Source organism: Alosa alosa, chromosome 11, assembly GCF_017589495.1.
Source record: "Alosa alosa isolate M-15738 ecotype Scorff River chromosome 11, AALO_Geno_1.1, whole genome shotgun sequence".
Taxonomy (NCBI): domain Eukaryota; kingdom Metazoa; phylum Chordata; class Actinopteri; order Clupeiformes; family Clupeidae; genus Alosa; species Alosa alosa.
Window position 1 is genome coordinate 24,588,903 of NC_063199.1, and position 17,315 is coordinate 24,606,217.

At 44.2% G+C, this 17,315-nt stretch overlaps 2 protein-coding genes across 2 annotated transcripts in view; one reads left to right on the plus strand and one right to left on the minus strand.

The window, feature by feature from the left end:
• The window catches only part of cttnbp2 (cortactin binding protein 2), a 51,992-nt gene extending 42,387 nt beyond the window's left edge, over window positions 1-9,605 (plus strand). Inside the window, exons 14-24 of the mRNA XM_048256236.1 lie at window positions 1,682-1,768; window positions 2,102-2,201; window positions 2,481-2,636; window positions 2,962-3,143; window positions 3,817-3,995; window positions 4,977-5,185; window positions 5,882-6,064; window positions 6,584-6,635; window positions 7,125-7,236; window positions 7,541-7,699; window positions 8,211-9,605. Coding sequence (XP_048112193.1) covers window positions 1,682-1,768; window positions 2,102-2,201; window positions 2,481-2,636; window positions 2,962-3,143; window positions 3,817-3,995; window positions 4,977-5,185; window positions 5,882-6,064; window positions 6,584-6,635; window positions 7,125-7,236; window positions 7,541-7,699; window positions 8,211-8,645 — 1,854 coding nt within the window. The 3' untranslated portion in view covers window positions 8,646-9,605. The remainder of the gene's footprint in view (window positions 1-1,681; window positions 1,769-2,101; window positions 2,202-2,480; window positions 2,637-2,961; window positions 3,144-3,816; window positions 3,996-4,976; window positions 5,186-5,881; window positions 6,065-6,583; window positions 6,636-7,124; window positions 7,237-7,540; window positions 7,700-8,210) is intronic.
• Window positions 9,606-9,648: 43 nt separating this feature from the next.
• The window catches only part of cftr (CF transmembrane conductance regulator), a 31,121-nt gene continuing 23,454 nt past the window's right edge, over window positions 9,649-17,315 (minus strand). The window contains exons 21-27 of the mRNA XM_048256235.1: window positions 16,902-17,005; window positions 15,752-16,006; window positions 14,255-14,410; window positions 13,869-13,958; window positions 13,227-13,399; window positions 12,745-12,850; window positions 9,649-11,366 (exon numbers count right to left, since the gene is read on the minus strand). Of these exons, the coding sequence (XP_048112192.1) occupies window positions 11,154-11,366; window positions 12,745-12,850; window positions 13,227-13,399; window positions 13,869-13,958; window positions 14,255-14,410; window positions 15,752-16,006; window positions 16,902-17,005 (1,097 nt within the window). The 3' untranslated portion in view covers window positions 9,649-11,153. The remainder of the gene's footprint in view (window positions 11,367-12,744; window positions 12,851-13,226; window positions 13,400-13,868; window positions 13,959-14,254; window positions 14,411-15,751; window positions 16,007-16,901; window positions 17,006-17,315) is intronic.

The following is a 17,315-nucleotide window of genomic DNA, read 5'->3' on the forward strand; positions in this document are numbered from 1 at the left end:
TTTCCTTTTCTTTGCATCTTCCGTCAAGGGTTTTAAGCTGCTTCTTGCCGGCACTGCCATTATACACACGTTGCAACAATCGCTGGCGTTTTAGTTAGCCTGCCTCTGCTGTGGATGCAGGATGTAAACTGATCCTGCGCCCGGCGGGTAGTCTGATACACTGAACTTGCAAGCGGGATATTCTTCCTACAGGCAGTAGGGGCGGGCGAGAGAGTCTTCATTCGCCCTGTAATGAGTCATTTAACCATATACTGACTTACCAAGATGAGTAATTAACACGAAAACGCTGCCTGGTGTCCCTTTAAAGTTTTGTAATTAGTAGGGCTGTCAATCGATTAAAAAAATTAATGTAATTAATTACATACTCTGTGATTAATTAATCTAAATTCATCGCATATATTTTTTGCTGTGAAAGTATTTTAAATATTTAAATTCAAATGAGTCATTGAATAATCAGCATTAGTGACATCAAAGTTCAAAAACTCTTTTATTATTATTTTAATAATGGCCATAATAATCTATTATATGACCTAATATGCTGAGGAAATAGATTCAAAAGTGCTTCGGGAAGAAGTTGTTTTTCACATACAAGGTATTTCAGGTCACAGATATAACCTAGGGGATACAATGAAAATAAATTAACACTCCCCTCAATGTCAACACTATTTCTTTGAATTGATGTGCGACTTTAGAGTTGATGAACTCCGGTGATATGCAAATTCCTTGCTGCAGACATTGCAGAGGACTTTATTTTAATCAACACTTCATTTTTATCAACACATCAGGCCGTTTTTTAAAAGTAAATGTTCCAATCAATGATCTAGGCAGCACATTGTGTTCTCTCTCCTTCATTTTACAGTCTAATGGTTACTTACTACAACGACTCGGGGTCAAAAGTCATACTGAATCGATTAATCTGCGTTATTATTTTTAATCAGTTATTTTTTCTGAAATTAATTAATCGAAATTAATCAGTTATTTTGACAGCCCTAGTAATTAGCTTACTCGTTGATGTACACAGTAAATACAACAATACGCAGCCAGGCCCCCGTTAACTGAGGCTAGAAACACACTCAAGTTGCAAAAATACATAACAAAGTTCAAAACACTTCACTATGCTAAAGTTTGCTTACTGTTTTTAGATGCATCACTTTAGTACAAAGCTTAAAGTTTTAGAGGGAATCAGAAGTGCCCATTTCTAACCATTAGTTGGAACTCCATAGTAGGGAAACTTTGTGACCGGATTCCACTGGTTTATGTTGGGTGTCATTTATTTTTAAATATTTATTTAACGTTGTGCTCTGTAGGATTTAGTAGAACACAACCAAGTAAACATGCAGCAGGTCCTTGTACAGCTGTTCTATTCCATGTCCGTATGTTGTGTTAGGAGGAACGGTACACTCTTAAAACAAATGTGTTGAAAACAACACAACTTGCGTTGTTGATTAACACATCTCTGTGTCCAGATTGGGACAACACATTCGTTTTAAGTGTGTATCGTAATGTTCTATTCCATGTCCGTGTGTTGTGTTAGGAGGAACAGTACATTCTTAAAACAAATGTGTTGAAAACAACACAACTTGCGTTGTTTATTAACACATCTCTGTGTCCAGATTGGGACAACACATTCGTTTTAAGAGTGTATCGTAATGTTCTGTTCCATATGCGTGTACTCTTTCAGGTGGAACAGTATCGTAATGTCATATTCCACGGGCTGGAAGGAAGCTGCCAGGAGTACATTGCCACTCAGATCTCTCACTGCATCAAGGTAACTAAGATAGACCCGCGCGTGTGTGTGTGTGTGTGTGTGTGTGTGTGTGTGTGTGTGTGTGTGTGTGTGTGTGTGTGTGTGTGTGTGTGTGTGTGTGTGTGTGTGTGTGTGTGTGTGTGTGCAGGGGATGATGCAGGGTTCTATTGCACTATATTGATGTGAGTGTGTTTTTTGTGACCTGGTTGTGAAAATGAGCTGCATCGATGATTCATGTTTTGTGTGTGTGTGTGTGTGTGTGTGTGTGTGTGTGTGTGTGTGTGTGTGTGTGTGCGTGCTTGTGTGTGTGTGTGTGTGTGTGTGTGTGTGTGTGTGTGTGCTTGTCAACCCTAGTGCAGGCAGGAGGCTGTGGGAGTGGCCTGTGATGTGGTGAGGGTGGAGGTGGATGAGAGTCTGTCCAAGACCCACCTGCTGGAGACCTTCATCAACTGCGGTAAATAAAGCCCTTACCTCTCACCAGTGTTGGACATTCACTCCCTACACACGCTGCCCTGTCCTCCAGGTGTCCTTATTCAGTATAATTATTCTTTGTCCTACTGGACCGTAACATATACATTCTCACAAACAAACAGGACTTCTGGACTGCTGCCTCTAGAACTCGAAATAGGGCAGATTCTGATTCTGCTGCACATGCAGATTCCATTTCAAATTATGTATTTATGTAATCTCTCTCTTTCTCTCTCTCAATCCCCTTTTTGTGTGGTGGGTGCAGGGTTCCTGGTGCCGGCGCGTGAGGCGTGTGTGGGTGGCCGTGTGGTAGTTCTGCTGGAGGGCCTGGAGAGGGCGCCATCCCTGAGCGAGCTCTTGGGGGATCTGTGTGAGGCGCTGGAGAACCGCGGTGCCGTCTGCTCCATCTCCCCGCAGCACGGTCAGACAACTCGCCTACGCAGCTCCACTTCAGTTACAACCCACACATGGGCTTTTGCATGGGGATGTTCTTGCTTCGTTTGACTAAATCTAGTTGACGTAATGAGCAGGGGCTTTGTGCTCAGCCCTGGATATGCAGCAACATGTGTAGAGAAGTTGCACTCCCGCAGTTCATTTCAGTTCAGTTCAGTTCCCAGTGATGCCTTTAGCCTTTCTGCTAGTCTTTCAGGACATGGTCCCACTGACCAGTAGTTCCTACTGGTAGCGTGTTATGTGTGACCTGGTCCACACATTCACACTAAACTCTTTTCTCTGCTGCCCATCAGGTCAGGACGGGCTTTACTACTTCCAGGAGGGCGCCTTTCTGATTGGCTCGCTGGCCAAGCCCCGGCTACAGGGGACAGAGCTGCATCTGCAGCAGCACTTCCGCTGGGTGCAGCTGCGCTGGGACTCGGAGCCTCTGCACGGCCTTCTGGGACGCCACCTGCGCCGCAAGCTCCTCCACAAGGTGAGAGAGAGCCATTCAGCCACTCACTCGGACCAAAGATAAAGCACACACGTGCCTTCACCACCAGGGGGTGACATTCTTACAGTGAATAAGAATGCAGGGTTCCCACGAGTCATGGAAGTCTATTCCAGACATGGAAAGTCTTTATCATATCTGGGGCAAAGTCATGGAATATCAGGGACTTTTGTTGTAGCAGTTTAGAATATACTTGCCAAAACACATTAATACAAATGTATTTCCACACAGAATTGGTGTATATCCGGTTATTAGCTTTCCTGCATGTTTGAGTGGTGATGGTTAGCCCAACTTTGTTTCTTCAATACCCATTTATTCATATTCCGCTCTAAAAAAAGTCAAAGATTCTTGAACGCTATGTGGCTGCTCAGAAATCTCCTCATTATAGGTCATGGAAATCCAGATTTTTTTGTCAGGGAAAGTCAGGGAAAAGTCATGGAATTTTACACTTGACTTAGAGTGGGAACCCTGAGAATGTCTTTGCATGGTCAGTCCACCTAGAGCTCTCTCTCTCTCTCTCTCTCTCTCTCTCTCTCTCTCTCTCTTTTCTGTGATGTGATTGTATACACAGAGCCTGCCATGGGCTCCTGAACATTCTCACAGTGTAAGAATCCCTTTGTATCTGCGGCCCACAAGAGCTCTGTCTGTGTGCTTGTAGACACAAGGCCAGCCGTGGGCTCCTGATGACCTGCTGCAGAGGTCTCTGTCCTGGGTGTGCCTGGTCTGGCACCAGCTCAACACCTGCCTGTCCCGCCTGGGCACCCCAGAGGCTCTGCTGGGGCCACGCATCTTCCTCTCCTGCCCCGTGGTCCCCGACCAGGCACAGGCTATCGTCAAGTAGGTCACCTGCAATGATATGCGTGCGCCTTGGTCAGTTGATATTCCTTGATAGCATGAGTATAAGAGTGTACAACAGTTTATGGAAATTAACTGATATAGATTCAGTTATTATTTAAATCGAATTGTTTTCAGTTCTTGTAAATGAAGCTGAAAAACTCATGCATACATAGTGTCTTTTTCACTTACAATATTAACTTTTTTGTAAACACAACATCCGCAGACTTCTTGATGAAGTTGGTATTGCAAGTGGAACAGATGCTGATTGTTAGCTCAGTGTTCATCGACCTTTGTTTTTTCACTACTCAAATATTTAGTTCTTTAGTCCTTGTAAATTAAAGTCACAATTTGTGTGTGTGTGTGTGTGTGTGTTTGTGTGTTTGTGTGTGTGTGTGTGTGTGTGTGTGTGCGCGCGCGCTCTAACCCAGATTGACTGTGGCCGTACTTGATGCTTAATACCTCATACTCAATACTTGACCAATGTAACCATTTTACCTCAACCTATTCTTGCACTGACATAGTTTTGTTATATTATCTTGTCTACTTTATACATTATTCTCTTATATGTCCATATTACTATCCCCACCCTTTCAACTGTATATTGTATTGTACAATATTGCATCTTGCTTGTGTCTGTTGAGGGGTCCACGACCATGGCACCCTAGACAGGGATAACAAGGATCGATCATCCTCAGCTGCACACTGAATTACAGGCTCAGTCCCTGCCCTGTCATGCTTGATCATCCTTTGATCAGCACATTGATTGATTTAGTTTATATAGTATATTTAGTATTTAGTATTTTAATATCATGTTTATCTTTTACTGTTTCTATTGTACAGTGGAGTTTTTTTATAAGTATATTACTTTTTCTGCTGTAAGTGCATGTTGCGTGTGATGTCTGTATGCTACTGAGACCTTGAATTTCCCCTTGGGGATCAATAAAGTATCTATCTATCTATCTACTGTATCTATCTATCTAGATGGCTGGCTCGTCTGTGGAATGCGGTGGTGGTCCCTCGTGTGGAGGATGCAGTCGTCTCCAGGGTGACAGCCAAGAGGGCTCCAGCCCAGCGCCGGTCTCCCAGCAACAGCAAGAGCCTGAGTCCAGGCCAGAGGGCGGTGCTTAGAGCCGCACTCAGCATCCTCCTCAACAAAGCCGTCCTGCAGAGCTGCCCGCTGCCCCGAACAGGTACAACCAAACATTCTCTCTCTTCTCCTCCTCCCTCTCTCTGCCTCTCTCTCTTGCTCTCTATCTCTCTCCCTCTCTTACTCTACCTTTCTCTCTGTCTCTGTTTGTCTCTCTCTCTCCCTCTCTCTACCTTTCCCTCTCTCTATCTCCCTCACTCTCTCTACCTTTCCCTCTCTATCTCCCTCACTCTCTACCTTTCTCTCTCTCTCTCTCTCTCTCTCTCTCTCCCTGCCCCACACTCTTCATCAGTCTCAACTCAACTCCTCACTTCTTAGGGCTCCTCTGTGGAGGTGAAGAGCAGTCAACAAACTAATTTCACAAGTTATTCAAACCTGAAACAGTAAAACTCAATGTATTACTATTGATGGTTACTTCAGTTAGATTATCCTTTCCCAAGGTAGATCCTACTGAAGGTTCAGAACCCACTGAAGGTTCTGTCTTTAAATGTAATCTGCTGTTGTTTACAGTAATAGCCACTAGAGGAGAAGAGAAACTACTAGTATGTTGACAGTGCCAGCTGTGGAAAGACATGTTTCTGTACACCACATTCCTTTTTTCTGATCCCTTGTGTTGACAAATGCAAGGAATGCAGAATAACCAGCAGCAGCAGTAGCATGTGTGAGTGTATTGGGACCTGGCTGCCATCTACACCCATTCTAATTCCAGTCACTCCTGCTGTGTTTGTGGCTGTAACAGAGATCGACAGGCACCTAGCAGAATTCCAAGGTGGAACATTCCCGCTGTCGGCCATCGGCATCTCCTGTAAGAAAGGCGGGAGGAAAGGGCGGGACAGCGGGCCCTGGAGGCGGGCCAACACCAGCCCACGCAAGAAGGGAAGTCCCAGCACTGGGTGGAGCACCAGCGGGTCACTCCGTGAAGGTGGGATGCTGTTTTTACTCTACGTCCCATTTCGGAGGCACGTCATATTTAAGAGAAAGGTTTAAGAGACTTATAGGAAAGAATCCTATTTTAGCGGCAACGTCAGTGTCCCATACCGCAGTCCAGTCAGCTCCAGGTTTGGGTCCAGCCAGATGTCATTTCCTGTGCCCACTCTCCATCTCCCTCCCACTCATTTCCTGTCTGCTCTACACTGCGTCACGTCATATCAAAATAGGCTAGAAAAGCCCCAAAATACCATTTCCTAGCAAACACGAAACATGACATCCTCTCCCGACAACTGACAAGAAAAATGATGGCCATTGGTTTCGTTTATCAGCAATATGCCTCTCCAAGTTTAAAGAGACTTTTTTTTACTTCTTGGCCCGACTTTCGTAATTTGGCCCTCCGTCTTAGTATTAATCATTTCATATTTCATTGATGTTCATATTCATTGCGTGTCTGAAGAACTGAGTATGTAGAGTAGGGAAATTGATGTTTTCTCTCTATCATGTCCTCAAGGTTCTCTCTCCACCTCTGAGGTCCACCTGATGTCCCACATCAACTCTCCCAGGTAAGTCGGCTGTTTTCATACATTAAGCCATATGCCACATGTTCCAAATATTTGTCCTTTATGTGTCATATTATTGTTGCCATACAAAATGAGCACAAGGAGAAATGGCACTGTTAGTGAATCAATATAGTATCCAAGCATGGAACATAGTGATACCGAAGCATGGGAAATACAAATATACATGTGCATTTAATATAATAAATATGTTTTGTTTGAACTAAAAATCAATTAAACAACAGAGACACTTCTCAAAATTCTATAATTTATCGCTTGGAAACTTTTTATGAAAGAGGGAAAAACACCAGGCACCAGTTTAGAGAAGGACACTTTTGGTAATGCAGAGATTCGGCCAGCAGGTGGAAATGTAGCCTCAGTTTAGCTCCACTGCCATGCAGCATGGATTGAGTTATTCTGTGTGTGTGTGTGTGTTTGTGTGTGTGTGTGTGTGTGTGTGTGTGTGTGTGTGTGTGTGTGTACACATGCATTCAGAATCAGTGATGGAGACCCTGCAGGTCTGTCCCTGTGCTCTGACGATGAGACAGACCTCCTGAGGGAGCTTCAGACCATGTGCTCCAGCAAGTCTGAGCCAGACATCAGCAAGGTGCAAACGTGAACACTTCCCAATGCACAACACACACACACACACACACACACACACACACAGCACGCACAAAAACACACACACACATATGAACACTTCCCAACCCACGGCACTGCCAATTCCACTAATGGAATGGAGTGTGATTATGGCCACTACTGCTATTTATTTTTTTTTAGTTTATTGTAGCTAGCTAGGAGACAGTATATGTTCATTGTTATGAATTGGTCTGTAGTGTCAGAACATACTCCTGACTGTGTGTGTGTGTATGTGTGTGTGTGTGTGTGTGTGTGTGTGTATTTTGCAGATTGCTAACTCCAAAGAGGACTTTATTGTATTTCCTGGCTCAACACATGGACACAGCCAGCTGAACAACAACAACAACAGCACTGAGCCAGCGCTCCAGTCCCGAGCCCCCAGCACGAGCAAAGACTTGCCCACGGTCCAGCCATCCGTGGTACACACGGTACGCACCCACATTTACTCAACTGTAGCATTGGGCACCGAAACACGGTTCTAATATGGCACCGATGCCGACGCAAACGGTAGTAACTGCATCGAATAACAACGTGGATTTGATTGCCTCATTTGATGCTTAAATAGCGTTTTTTTTTCTTCGTTTTTTTTATACGAGGCATCACTGCATGTCATGCGCCATCTCTGTCTTGCTCTGATAGCAACACATTCAGATACAGTTAGCTAACACAAACACTGGATGTATAAACCAGAGGGGTGCACCACATAGGCGAGTGGACAGTGTTTGACAGCTTGCTATGTAAGTAACTATTACATAGCCTTGACAGTTTGACAAGTTGGTTTTGGAAACACTGGCTTAAGACACATGTCTAATGGCTATGAAGGCTCCTGAATGGGAGGGCGCTGTTGCTCTTGTGAAATTATGCACTCAAGATCGACCAATGTCGGCCAAAGGAGAATGGCCCCTTTCGAAGGCACTAACTCACTCCTCTACCTTTCAGATGGACAGCCGTCACTCCAAGAGTGCGACTGCTCCAGCCACCGGCAGCGCCTCCACCCCGACCCCGACCGTGACTGTGACGGCCACCGTGACCCCTCTCACCCCCCAGGGGGAGAGGCGGGCCACGCGGCCCAAGTCGCAGCTCCCTGTGCCCAGCAGCAGGGGTCCTCAGCGAGCGCACAGCACGCCCCGAGCCGTCAGCAGCAGCAGCAGCAGCAGCAGCAGTGTCCCCCCTCACCCCCACGGCCAGAGTGCCGCCAGCCCCCGACCCCCCAACAAAGCCCACGCGAGCAGCAGAGCAAGGCAGGCCCTGCCCACCACCAACAACCCCCCAATCAACAACAACAACAACAACAACAACTCCCTCAGCCAATCACACGAGGAGATCTGGATCCTGCACCCAAATTTGCATGAAAACTACAACAACCAGGGTTAGACTCCTCCCCCCTCTCCTAACCCCCCCTGAATAGTGATTTCCCTCCATGTTGTGAAGTTAGTTTTCTGACAGCCTTTTAGTATTTGTACTTGTTATCAGTACTTGTTACACTATATTACATTGTGTACTTGGGGACCATAGTTTTATTATATTATACTATTGAAGTATTGAGTTTTGGTGGAAGACAAGAAGATAATAAATTGAGCAAATACGCAGGGACATGTCTAACAAAAGAAGTGCTTGAACAGCTTTTGCCTTGAGGCAAAACACGTTTTGGATCAAAGCAAGAAAAGCAGAATTTTTTTGCTGTTAAGTATTTTCGAATATAAAAGTGTTTTATGTTTAAATAGTTGCAAGGTTGGTTTAAGTACTATTGACATTTATCAGGGTTTTACCAAATATGTGTAAATAAGAATTAGGAACTTTAAGTGGTATATAGATTAGTGTACGTGGTAATATGCTTGTACAGTACAACTGAAAAGGCAAAAAAACAGGACAAAAAATATTGTACATGTTTGTAATATGAAAATTTGGTTCTTAACTTTTTCACTTGTTTCAAAGTGAATGGAATGTGGCAATAAGTAACATAATTGCAAACACAGGACATTTTTCTGTTTTGACTGTAAGCCATAATAAATATTTGATCTATCTGTTTTCACCTGAGTCGCAGCTGGCTCCAGGTGTCCATGTGTGAAGCCCCACTCCAAGTCCACGCAGCAAGCTTCTCTGTTTCTCGTTTCTGACCTTGGTTTCATCTCACTCTTTTACTTTCGGTACCGTTTCCTGACACTTTTGAACAACCAGTATTTTCTTCTCAGTTGCCATTGTTTATATGTACAGAAGAGACTTTAGTCAACCTTTGGTGTTGAACTGTATGATAGCTGTATGATGACGTTTCAAAAACATGCCCTGCTTCCTTCAAGCACAACGATTAAAAACTGCACTGTTACTCCCAACAAACCAGACTCTGTGTATCTGCAAAACAGCCCCACCACACAAAACATGTCTCTCAAAATCATTTTAATGGAAAACAATTTGATTGCAGAAATCATTTCCTCAGGACAAAAAATACATATATTATACAATTTTGACATTGTCTTCCTATGAATACACTCTTTTCTTTCATAGCTAAGCTGACATTATGAATTGGTAATGTGTTGTGGCAAATTAAATTCTTCAACATCATTAACCAATTTCACATTCTGCAAAAACACACAGCACATTGATATACTTGTACATTTAAAGTAGTATACAACTGTCATTTTTAGATTCATTTTTGTGTGTTTGTTCACAAAAGGGTCATAAGATAAGTTAATTAAAATATTTCAAAGGACACTTTGATCTATTTAGCCCTTAAGAACAATATGTGTAACTGGCTACAAATGTCTTGACATTCTGCAGTATCATAAATAATATCACTGTCCCTCTTTTGTCGCAGTCCTTGGTTCCAAAGTGTCTGGAACAATATAAATCTGTTGACAAGCATGAAATCTTATTGCAGACATTGCATTTACATTGTGTATGGGAATCAGTACTGTTTTGCATAAACATGCAGAATGACACTCTGTATGCTGCAACCTGAGTCTATCCTGTATTACATACTCATTTCAATAAGGAAAATACATTGGTAATATGGAAAATATATTGGGAATATTGCTGATGCATAGCATTCCAGTCTACACATCTCTATTCTATCAACATTTGGACCTCATTGTTATTCCCATGTGTTAATAAGATAAATGCCCATGTTCTGTCTGTCTTTGAAAATGCCACCATTTTATGTGTTGATACTTACAATGCACTTACATTTGCTTTTTAAATCAATGTAACCGTTCTGATGAATTCAAGCAACTGAGACAAATAACTCTTAATTTACAAAGTAAAAAAATAACCTTGACACAATCACATTTCAAGGCTCCAGTCAAGGTACGATGCAGTACTCTAACCATAATCCATAAAGTGTCTGGGTTAGGGAGGCTATGCTGAGGAATATGATATAGCTATCTGATATGAAACTGAAGGTGCAGGAGGTTAAGTTTGTTACTGTACAAAGTATTAAAGTACCTCATGTTTTTTTTGCATAGACCTAATACAAGAAACGTTGAGAGAAATGACTTGATGTTCAGCTTAAATAATAGCTTCTTAACAAAGCCTTTTTCATCTCTGCTGTCTTTGAACAGCCAACTCTCACACAAATAAAAGATTGTTTTCAGACTGACGACATCAAAGCAGTACCTATGAGACTCCATTGAGATATGGATGAAGAATTGAGTTGTGCCTTTCTTGTCTGGGTCCAGGCCAGTCTGGCTCTAATGAGTCTCTGAAATGGAGGCAGCAGGGCTGGCGTGAGAAGAGGACCTGCTCCGAAACTCCACACATCCATCCACCCTCTTTCATTCTCTTTCATTCTCTCTCATTCTCTCTCTCACACACTCATTCTCTCTCAGTCATTCTCTCACTCTCTCTCTCTCCCCGACTCTCTTTTGGTGGCCCCTGCCCGGTGGGGGCTCACAGGCGTGTGTCCTGGATCTCGTCCTCGGCCTCCTCCTCCAGGGTGAGGGTCACGGCGCTGATCTTGGGCTGGGGCACGCGCATGCTGGAGTTGCGGCGGGGGAAGATCTTGAGGCGCTCCGCCGGGCTCATGGCCTGCTTCAGGTGACTCGTCTCGTTCAGCAGCTTCTGCATCGAGTCGTACGTCTTCCCTGTGCTCTGGTCCAGCAGCTACAAAGACAATTAGACATTGGAGGCCCATGAGCAAGGGAGCCAAGGTTCTTCCCAGACATGTGGACTCGTCACATGACTTGGACTCGAGTCAGACTCGAGTCATGGACTCGACTTGGCTTTGAGGTGACTTGGACTTGGACTCGACTTGCCCTTCTCTGTCTTTACTTGGGACTTGACTTGGACTTGACTGCTAAGACTTGGGACTTACTTGTGACTTGCCAAACAGTGACTTGGTCCCACCTCTGGTTCTTCCCTACCTTCATAGTGTAATCATTTTATAAGTCACTTTGGATATAATAAATGTATATTTACGTGTGTGGTATGCACAACCTAAAAAGACTTTCAGTAAATAGACCTACAAATTGATTTCAGGCTGTAGTCTTTCCCCAAACCCTAATCTGTAAATATTTAGAAAATGTAATTTCCTTACCCTGTTTACATAACGGCATAAACAAATATCAACCATGATCGAATTAAGCACTGCGAGTCATTTACCCACTAGAACATGAAGACGGCTTCTATTAAACTAAATGCCCACATGTACACAGCACAAAATAAACTATTGCAATTTTTTGTGGAGTGCCTCCTAAAATGTTATTGTTTGCTACTAAATGTTTATATATTTCATACCTGAATTTTTACATTATTCTTAAGTTTGTCGACTTAACCTGATACATACGTACAGTATCACTCTAGTGTTACATACAATACAGGGGTTAAAGTGGGGGGAAACAGGGGGGAACGCAGTTCCACAACCTCAGATAAATTAATAATAAATATATTCTTTCATACCAACGATAAAGCACGATGATATTGTTAAAATAAATAGTGAGTTAATGTTTTGCGTGTACAGAGGTGACCAAGAAGCTAGCAATTCTTGTCCAAAAAAGTATTGCTACACAACGATACTCAATGATACTCAGTAATTTTTCCCCGTTGCAGCGACACTGGATTTTAGGGTTCCCCCACCTGCCAAATCCCACAGTGATCTACACTGATCTGTTGTGTAAGCACTGGGAAATTCAACTTTTTCCCTGATTCAGAATCATGGTTGGTATCCTCAAAACAAATGCCGAGATTGTAGAGGCTAGGGGTCACATGGGACCAACTGAGCCACGAGATGCACCATCCACCCGCCAGTCAAGCATTACCAAACACATAAATTAATCAGGAGTACACTGGATCAGACAGCACATTAAGCTGATCTTGGGCACGCATTGTTAAAAGTAAAATGTCAAAAGAGCTTGTGAAACAAAAGGGCAGTTCTGTTTTGTAGGGACAACATCAGAAAGGTCAGTGACGCTGAGGACTCTCGCATGTTTGTGTGTGTCACTCACAGCCATGGGGGCTGAACGACGGGGAAGAGGGCACTCACCAGGAACGACTGGCACTCCAACAGCGTCTCCATTCTGTGCTCCGACATCAGGATGGTGCAGGTGGAGAAGGAGTCCCTCAGCGTGGTCTTCAGGGCCTTGATGGTGCTACAGACACAGACAGACACAGACAGACAGACAGATAGATTCGGTCTTCAACCAGGTAGAACTTCGGTCTTCATCAATAATAAAACAAACACAAACCCCATTTCTTTCCTCTCCCTCACAGCTCCAGCTCAGAGGCACGTGTGAATCTGTGATCTGTGTGGCAGGTCCAAGGGTGAAAGTAGTTTTAAATTCTTGAGCTCGGAGTGAAATATCTTATGGGGAAAGTGCATGAGCCTTAACAGCCCTGTCTTTGGCAGGCAGCTGTTCTCCGCTCTTTCCGATACTGCGTACCGGCACTAAATGTTATAGTGGTACGCAGTACCGGAACGTACCGGCCTACTTTCACACCGGGTCAACCCCCTCCTCCCCAACTCACATGGGGTCCAGATGGGCACTCGGCTCGTCCAGCAGCAGGATGCGGGCTCTCCTCAGAATGGAGCGGGCCAGACACATGAGCTGCTTGTGGCCATAGCTCAGGACATGGCCTCCGTACTCCAGCTGGAAGTCCAGCTTGTCAGGGAACTGCTCGATCACCGACTTCAGGCCCACCTGTGGTCACGGGAACGGGCACAACAACACCACTGTCAGGACCTATGACTGTCTATTTACATCTACAGTCATTGGTTAGGACTTATACATACAGTCATTGGTAGTATAGTATAGCATATAGTAGCTAATCTGGGCTAATTTGTGGGTTCAATTCCCGGCTGCCATCGTTGGGTTAACTCTAAATAGCTCTGGGGAAACTGGCACTTGTATAAATTGACATATGTAAGTCACTTTGGATAAAAGCATTAGCCAAATCAATATGTGTTGTTTTTTTGTTTTTATTTTATAGAAAACTGAAGCCTATGTTGAATTCCCTCCACTGCCACTGTGGGTCATCAGCAGACCCCACCTTCTCAGTGACTTGAAAGGCGCTTATAAATAATAACAATAATAATGATTATTATTATTATTATTATTATTATTATTCCCTCCACTGCCCCTGAGAGTGACCCTCCACACCACCTCCCACCTCCTCAGTGACCCTCCACAGCTCCTCATCGCTGTGCCGGCCGTATGGGTCCAGGTTCATGCGGAAGCTTCCGGTGAAGATAAACACTTTCTGTGAGGGAGAAAAAAGATGACCACATGGTCAACTGGATTAAGGGGTAAGAAAGATAAAAAGCTGACAGCCAATCAACATGAGGAGAGGCTATGGACACTCATAGTTTCAGCTGAATTAATAGTTAACATTCCTGGTGTGAACAGCCATTTAGGACTGTTAAAATAGCCCAGTACCTTTTTATGGTGACATGGTCACTCTTTATGGTCAAACATTTATTTTCAAGAGTTTATGATAATGACCATTTCTACAGATTAGAATGTGAACATCTGGTGCATGTCGTCTGTATTTTGTACCTGTGGGATGACACCGAACGCTCTCCTCCAGACCTTCAGAGGAATGTTGTTCCAGGACAGGTCATCTATGAGGACCTCGCCGTCAGTGTGGGCCAGCCGCAGCAGCCCGTTGAAGAGGGTACTCTTCCCAGAGCCCGTCCTGCCCAGAAGGCCCATCTGAAAGAGAATTCATATGCATGCACGCACACACACACACACACACACACACACACACATGCACACACACACACACACGTCTTGAAAAAACACAGTTCTCATCCATATAACATTTATGCACAACACTTATGCAAAACCCCTCTGACCCCGTTCATGACTGCCAAGCCCATTTCCTTTAGACCATGTCTGCCAAGGCAAGCAAACTCCTCCTTTACAAACCGTGACCCACTAACTACATTCTGTTGAGTAGGCACAAATTAGAAGACTATATTACAAAAACAATGCCATGTAGAGAGTTCAGAAAAGTTTACACTTCAGCACTTTATGTAGGATACGTTTTATTTTTTTATTTTCATTTTTTTGCTTATAGTGCTTAGGAAATGAAAATCTGAAAATGGGAAGTTAAGTGGCACAATATATACACGGATATCTCAGCTATTAATTAAATACAAATAAGCTGCCCAAAAAAAAAAAACACAGAAGCATTACATTTCAAATTGAGCTACTCTTAACTTTAATTTTCATTGGCGCCAACAACATTTCCTCCAGCAAACCTCAGTGTGACAGACAAGACTGTTGAGGATGTTGAGGATGAACTGAGCATGCCCAGAGCAGGAGAGAGGGATTTGTTCTCTCCCTGTTGGCCCGGGCACAGTGGCACGCGAGCCATTAGCCTGACGTGCTAATGGGGCTAATGGCTGTCTGAGGGAACTCATTCACTGTTAGCGGTGCTGCGCTAGTCTCGCATGGGCTCATTACAGCATGCGGAAGCCACTGTGCCAGCTCCTTAATGACCAGCCCCGGAGAAAATCTCAGCATTGTCCCAGTGCAGTGCGTCACACCAACCTCACAAACACACATGGAGTAGCTGCTCAGAGGAGCCACTTAACACTCTCTTCATTTGCCTCACTGTGAGCGAGCACACCAGCATTTCACAGCACTAGACGAGAAACAGCACTGCTGAACAGAACCTTGTGGACGCACGTAAACAAAGTGATACCCATAAGTGACGGCAATCATAAGTAAACCCTTTCTCTCTCTCTCTCTCTCTCTCTCTCTCCCTCTCCCTCTCTCTCTCTCTCCCTCTCCCTCTCTCTCCATCCCTTCCACACTAAACAAGGGGCAGAATAACACTCGAGTGCTCTCTGATCATCTTGCAAGGTACCTTAGTTCCATTAGTCTTTCATCAACACCCACTGTAACATATTGGACAATTTCATACCAGTGGCAAAAAGTAAAACAATTTAAAACAAAACCAGGTGATCATAAAGTGTGTGTGTGTGTGTGTGTGTGTGTGTGTGTGTGTGTGTGTGTGTGTGTGTAGACATTTCCCTGACTTACCCGCTGTCCACCCTCCACAGAGAAGGAGAGGTCTTTGATGATGGTCTGTTCAACCTCTGTGTACTTCACCGACAGCTTCTGCACGTCCAGTTGGCCGTGGTTGGGCCAGGCGTTGTAGGCCCAGGCGTCCACGTTCTCAATGACCAGGTCCTTGTCTTTGTCCTTGCTACCACCTTTGCTTGAGCCCAAACCATCCGTCTTGGGCTCCTCCGATGGCAGGTCGATGAACTTGAAGACTCGGTCCACAGAACGCATCTGGAGTGCGTGTGTGTGTGAGTGAGTATGTGTGTGTGTGTGTATGTGGGGGTTAGTCAGGGTTGGGGTAAAAAAAGAGGTTATGAGGTCATTGGTTGCAATGATTTGTTTGGTCTGACAAATGATGCCTGACATTGTGGTCAGATTGAAGAGGTGAATGAGCTCCTGTGTGTGTGTGTGTGTGTGTGTGTGTGTGTGTGTGTGTGTGTGTGCACATGTTCTTTCGTGTGTACACCTTAGCGTGTGTGTGTGTGTGTGTGTGTGGCTCATTTGTACGTGCTTACCTAAGTGCGGTTGAAAGAGAGTTTACGCACCGTACACAGACACTGCAGATCTTACGGCTCAGTGAAAATATTACCTAATAACTCTTTTCAACTCTCCACATCTCCACCCTGTGTTTAAATGGAGAGTGAGTGAGTTCACCACGGTCTCCATCCTGTCCTATAGAGATATTCTCCTGCAGAGGTCCAGGAGACCATTGTGTCCTGAGCACTGATAAGCAATGTCAGACACAGGTCAGCCGTAAAACAGTGTGGGAAGTTGCATCACCACACTTCCTAACTGGACTCTGCCAGCCTTCCATGGACAACTTCTGCATTTCATTAGAGGTTGCAGCAAGACCCCCACACACACACACACACACATAGTTGCTCTACTGAATCCTACGGCAGGTTAAAAAAAAGACTTTACAGATGTCAACTCCTCTGCAATGTTTATGTAGCCTATGTGCCTACGTAAACACTACAATTTGCAGATTTCTTAGGCTATTTTTTAAATTGCCTTACCATGTGTGTGTGTCTGTGAATGTGTGTGTTTGTGTGTCTGTGTGTGTGTGCATGTGTGTCTGTGTGTGTTTTGTGGGTGTAATGTTATGTGTTCTGTGAACAGTACATACCATTCCATCAACAGCGATGCTAGTGACCACGCACCACTGGAAAGTGCCATTGATAAGCATGGCCATGACCACAATGATGCCAACCTCACCCACATCTGGGTCCTCTGCAAACACACACACACACACACACACACACACACACACACACACACAGAAATATTTACACATACATACAGGATAATACCATGACATCTGGTTGTCCAATACAGTAAACCATTTCAACAATAACTTCCAAGCAATAACTATCAGTACACACACACACACTTCATCATGGATCATTGGAACAGAAGCCAGACACACACACAGAGGAACACCACTTAACCCTTAAAGGAGTACCATCACACCGGTGTGACGGGAATGTTGAGAAATTAACGTTCTAAAGAATATCTGGGTTCATTGAATTCAACATAGAAT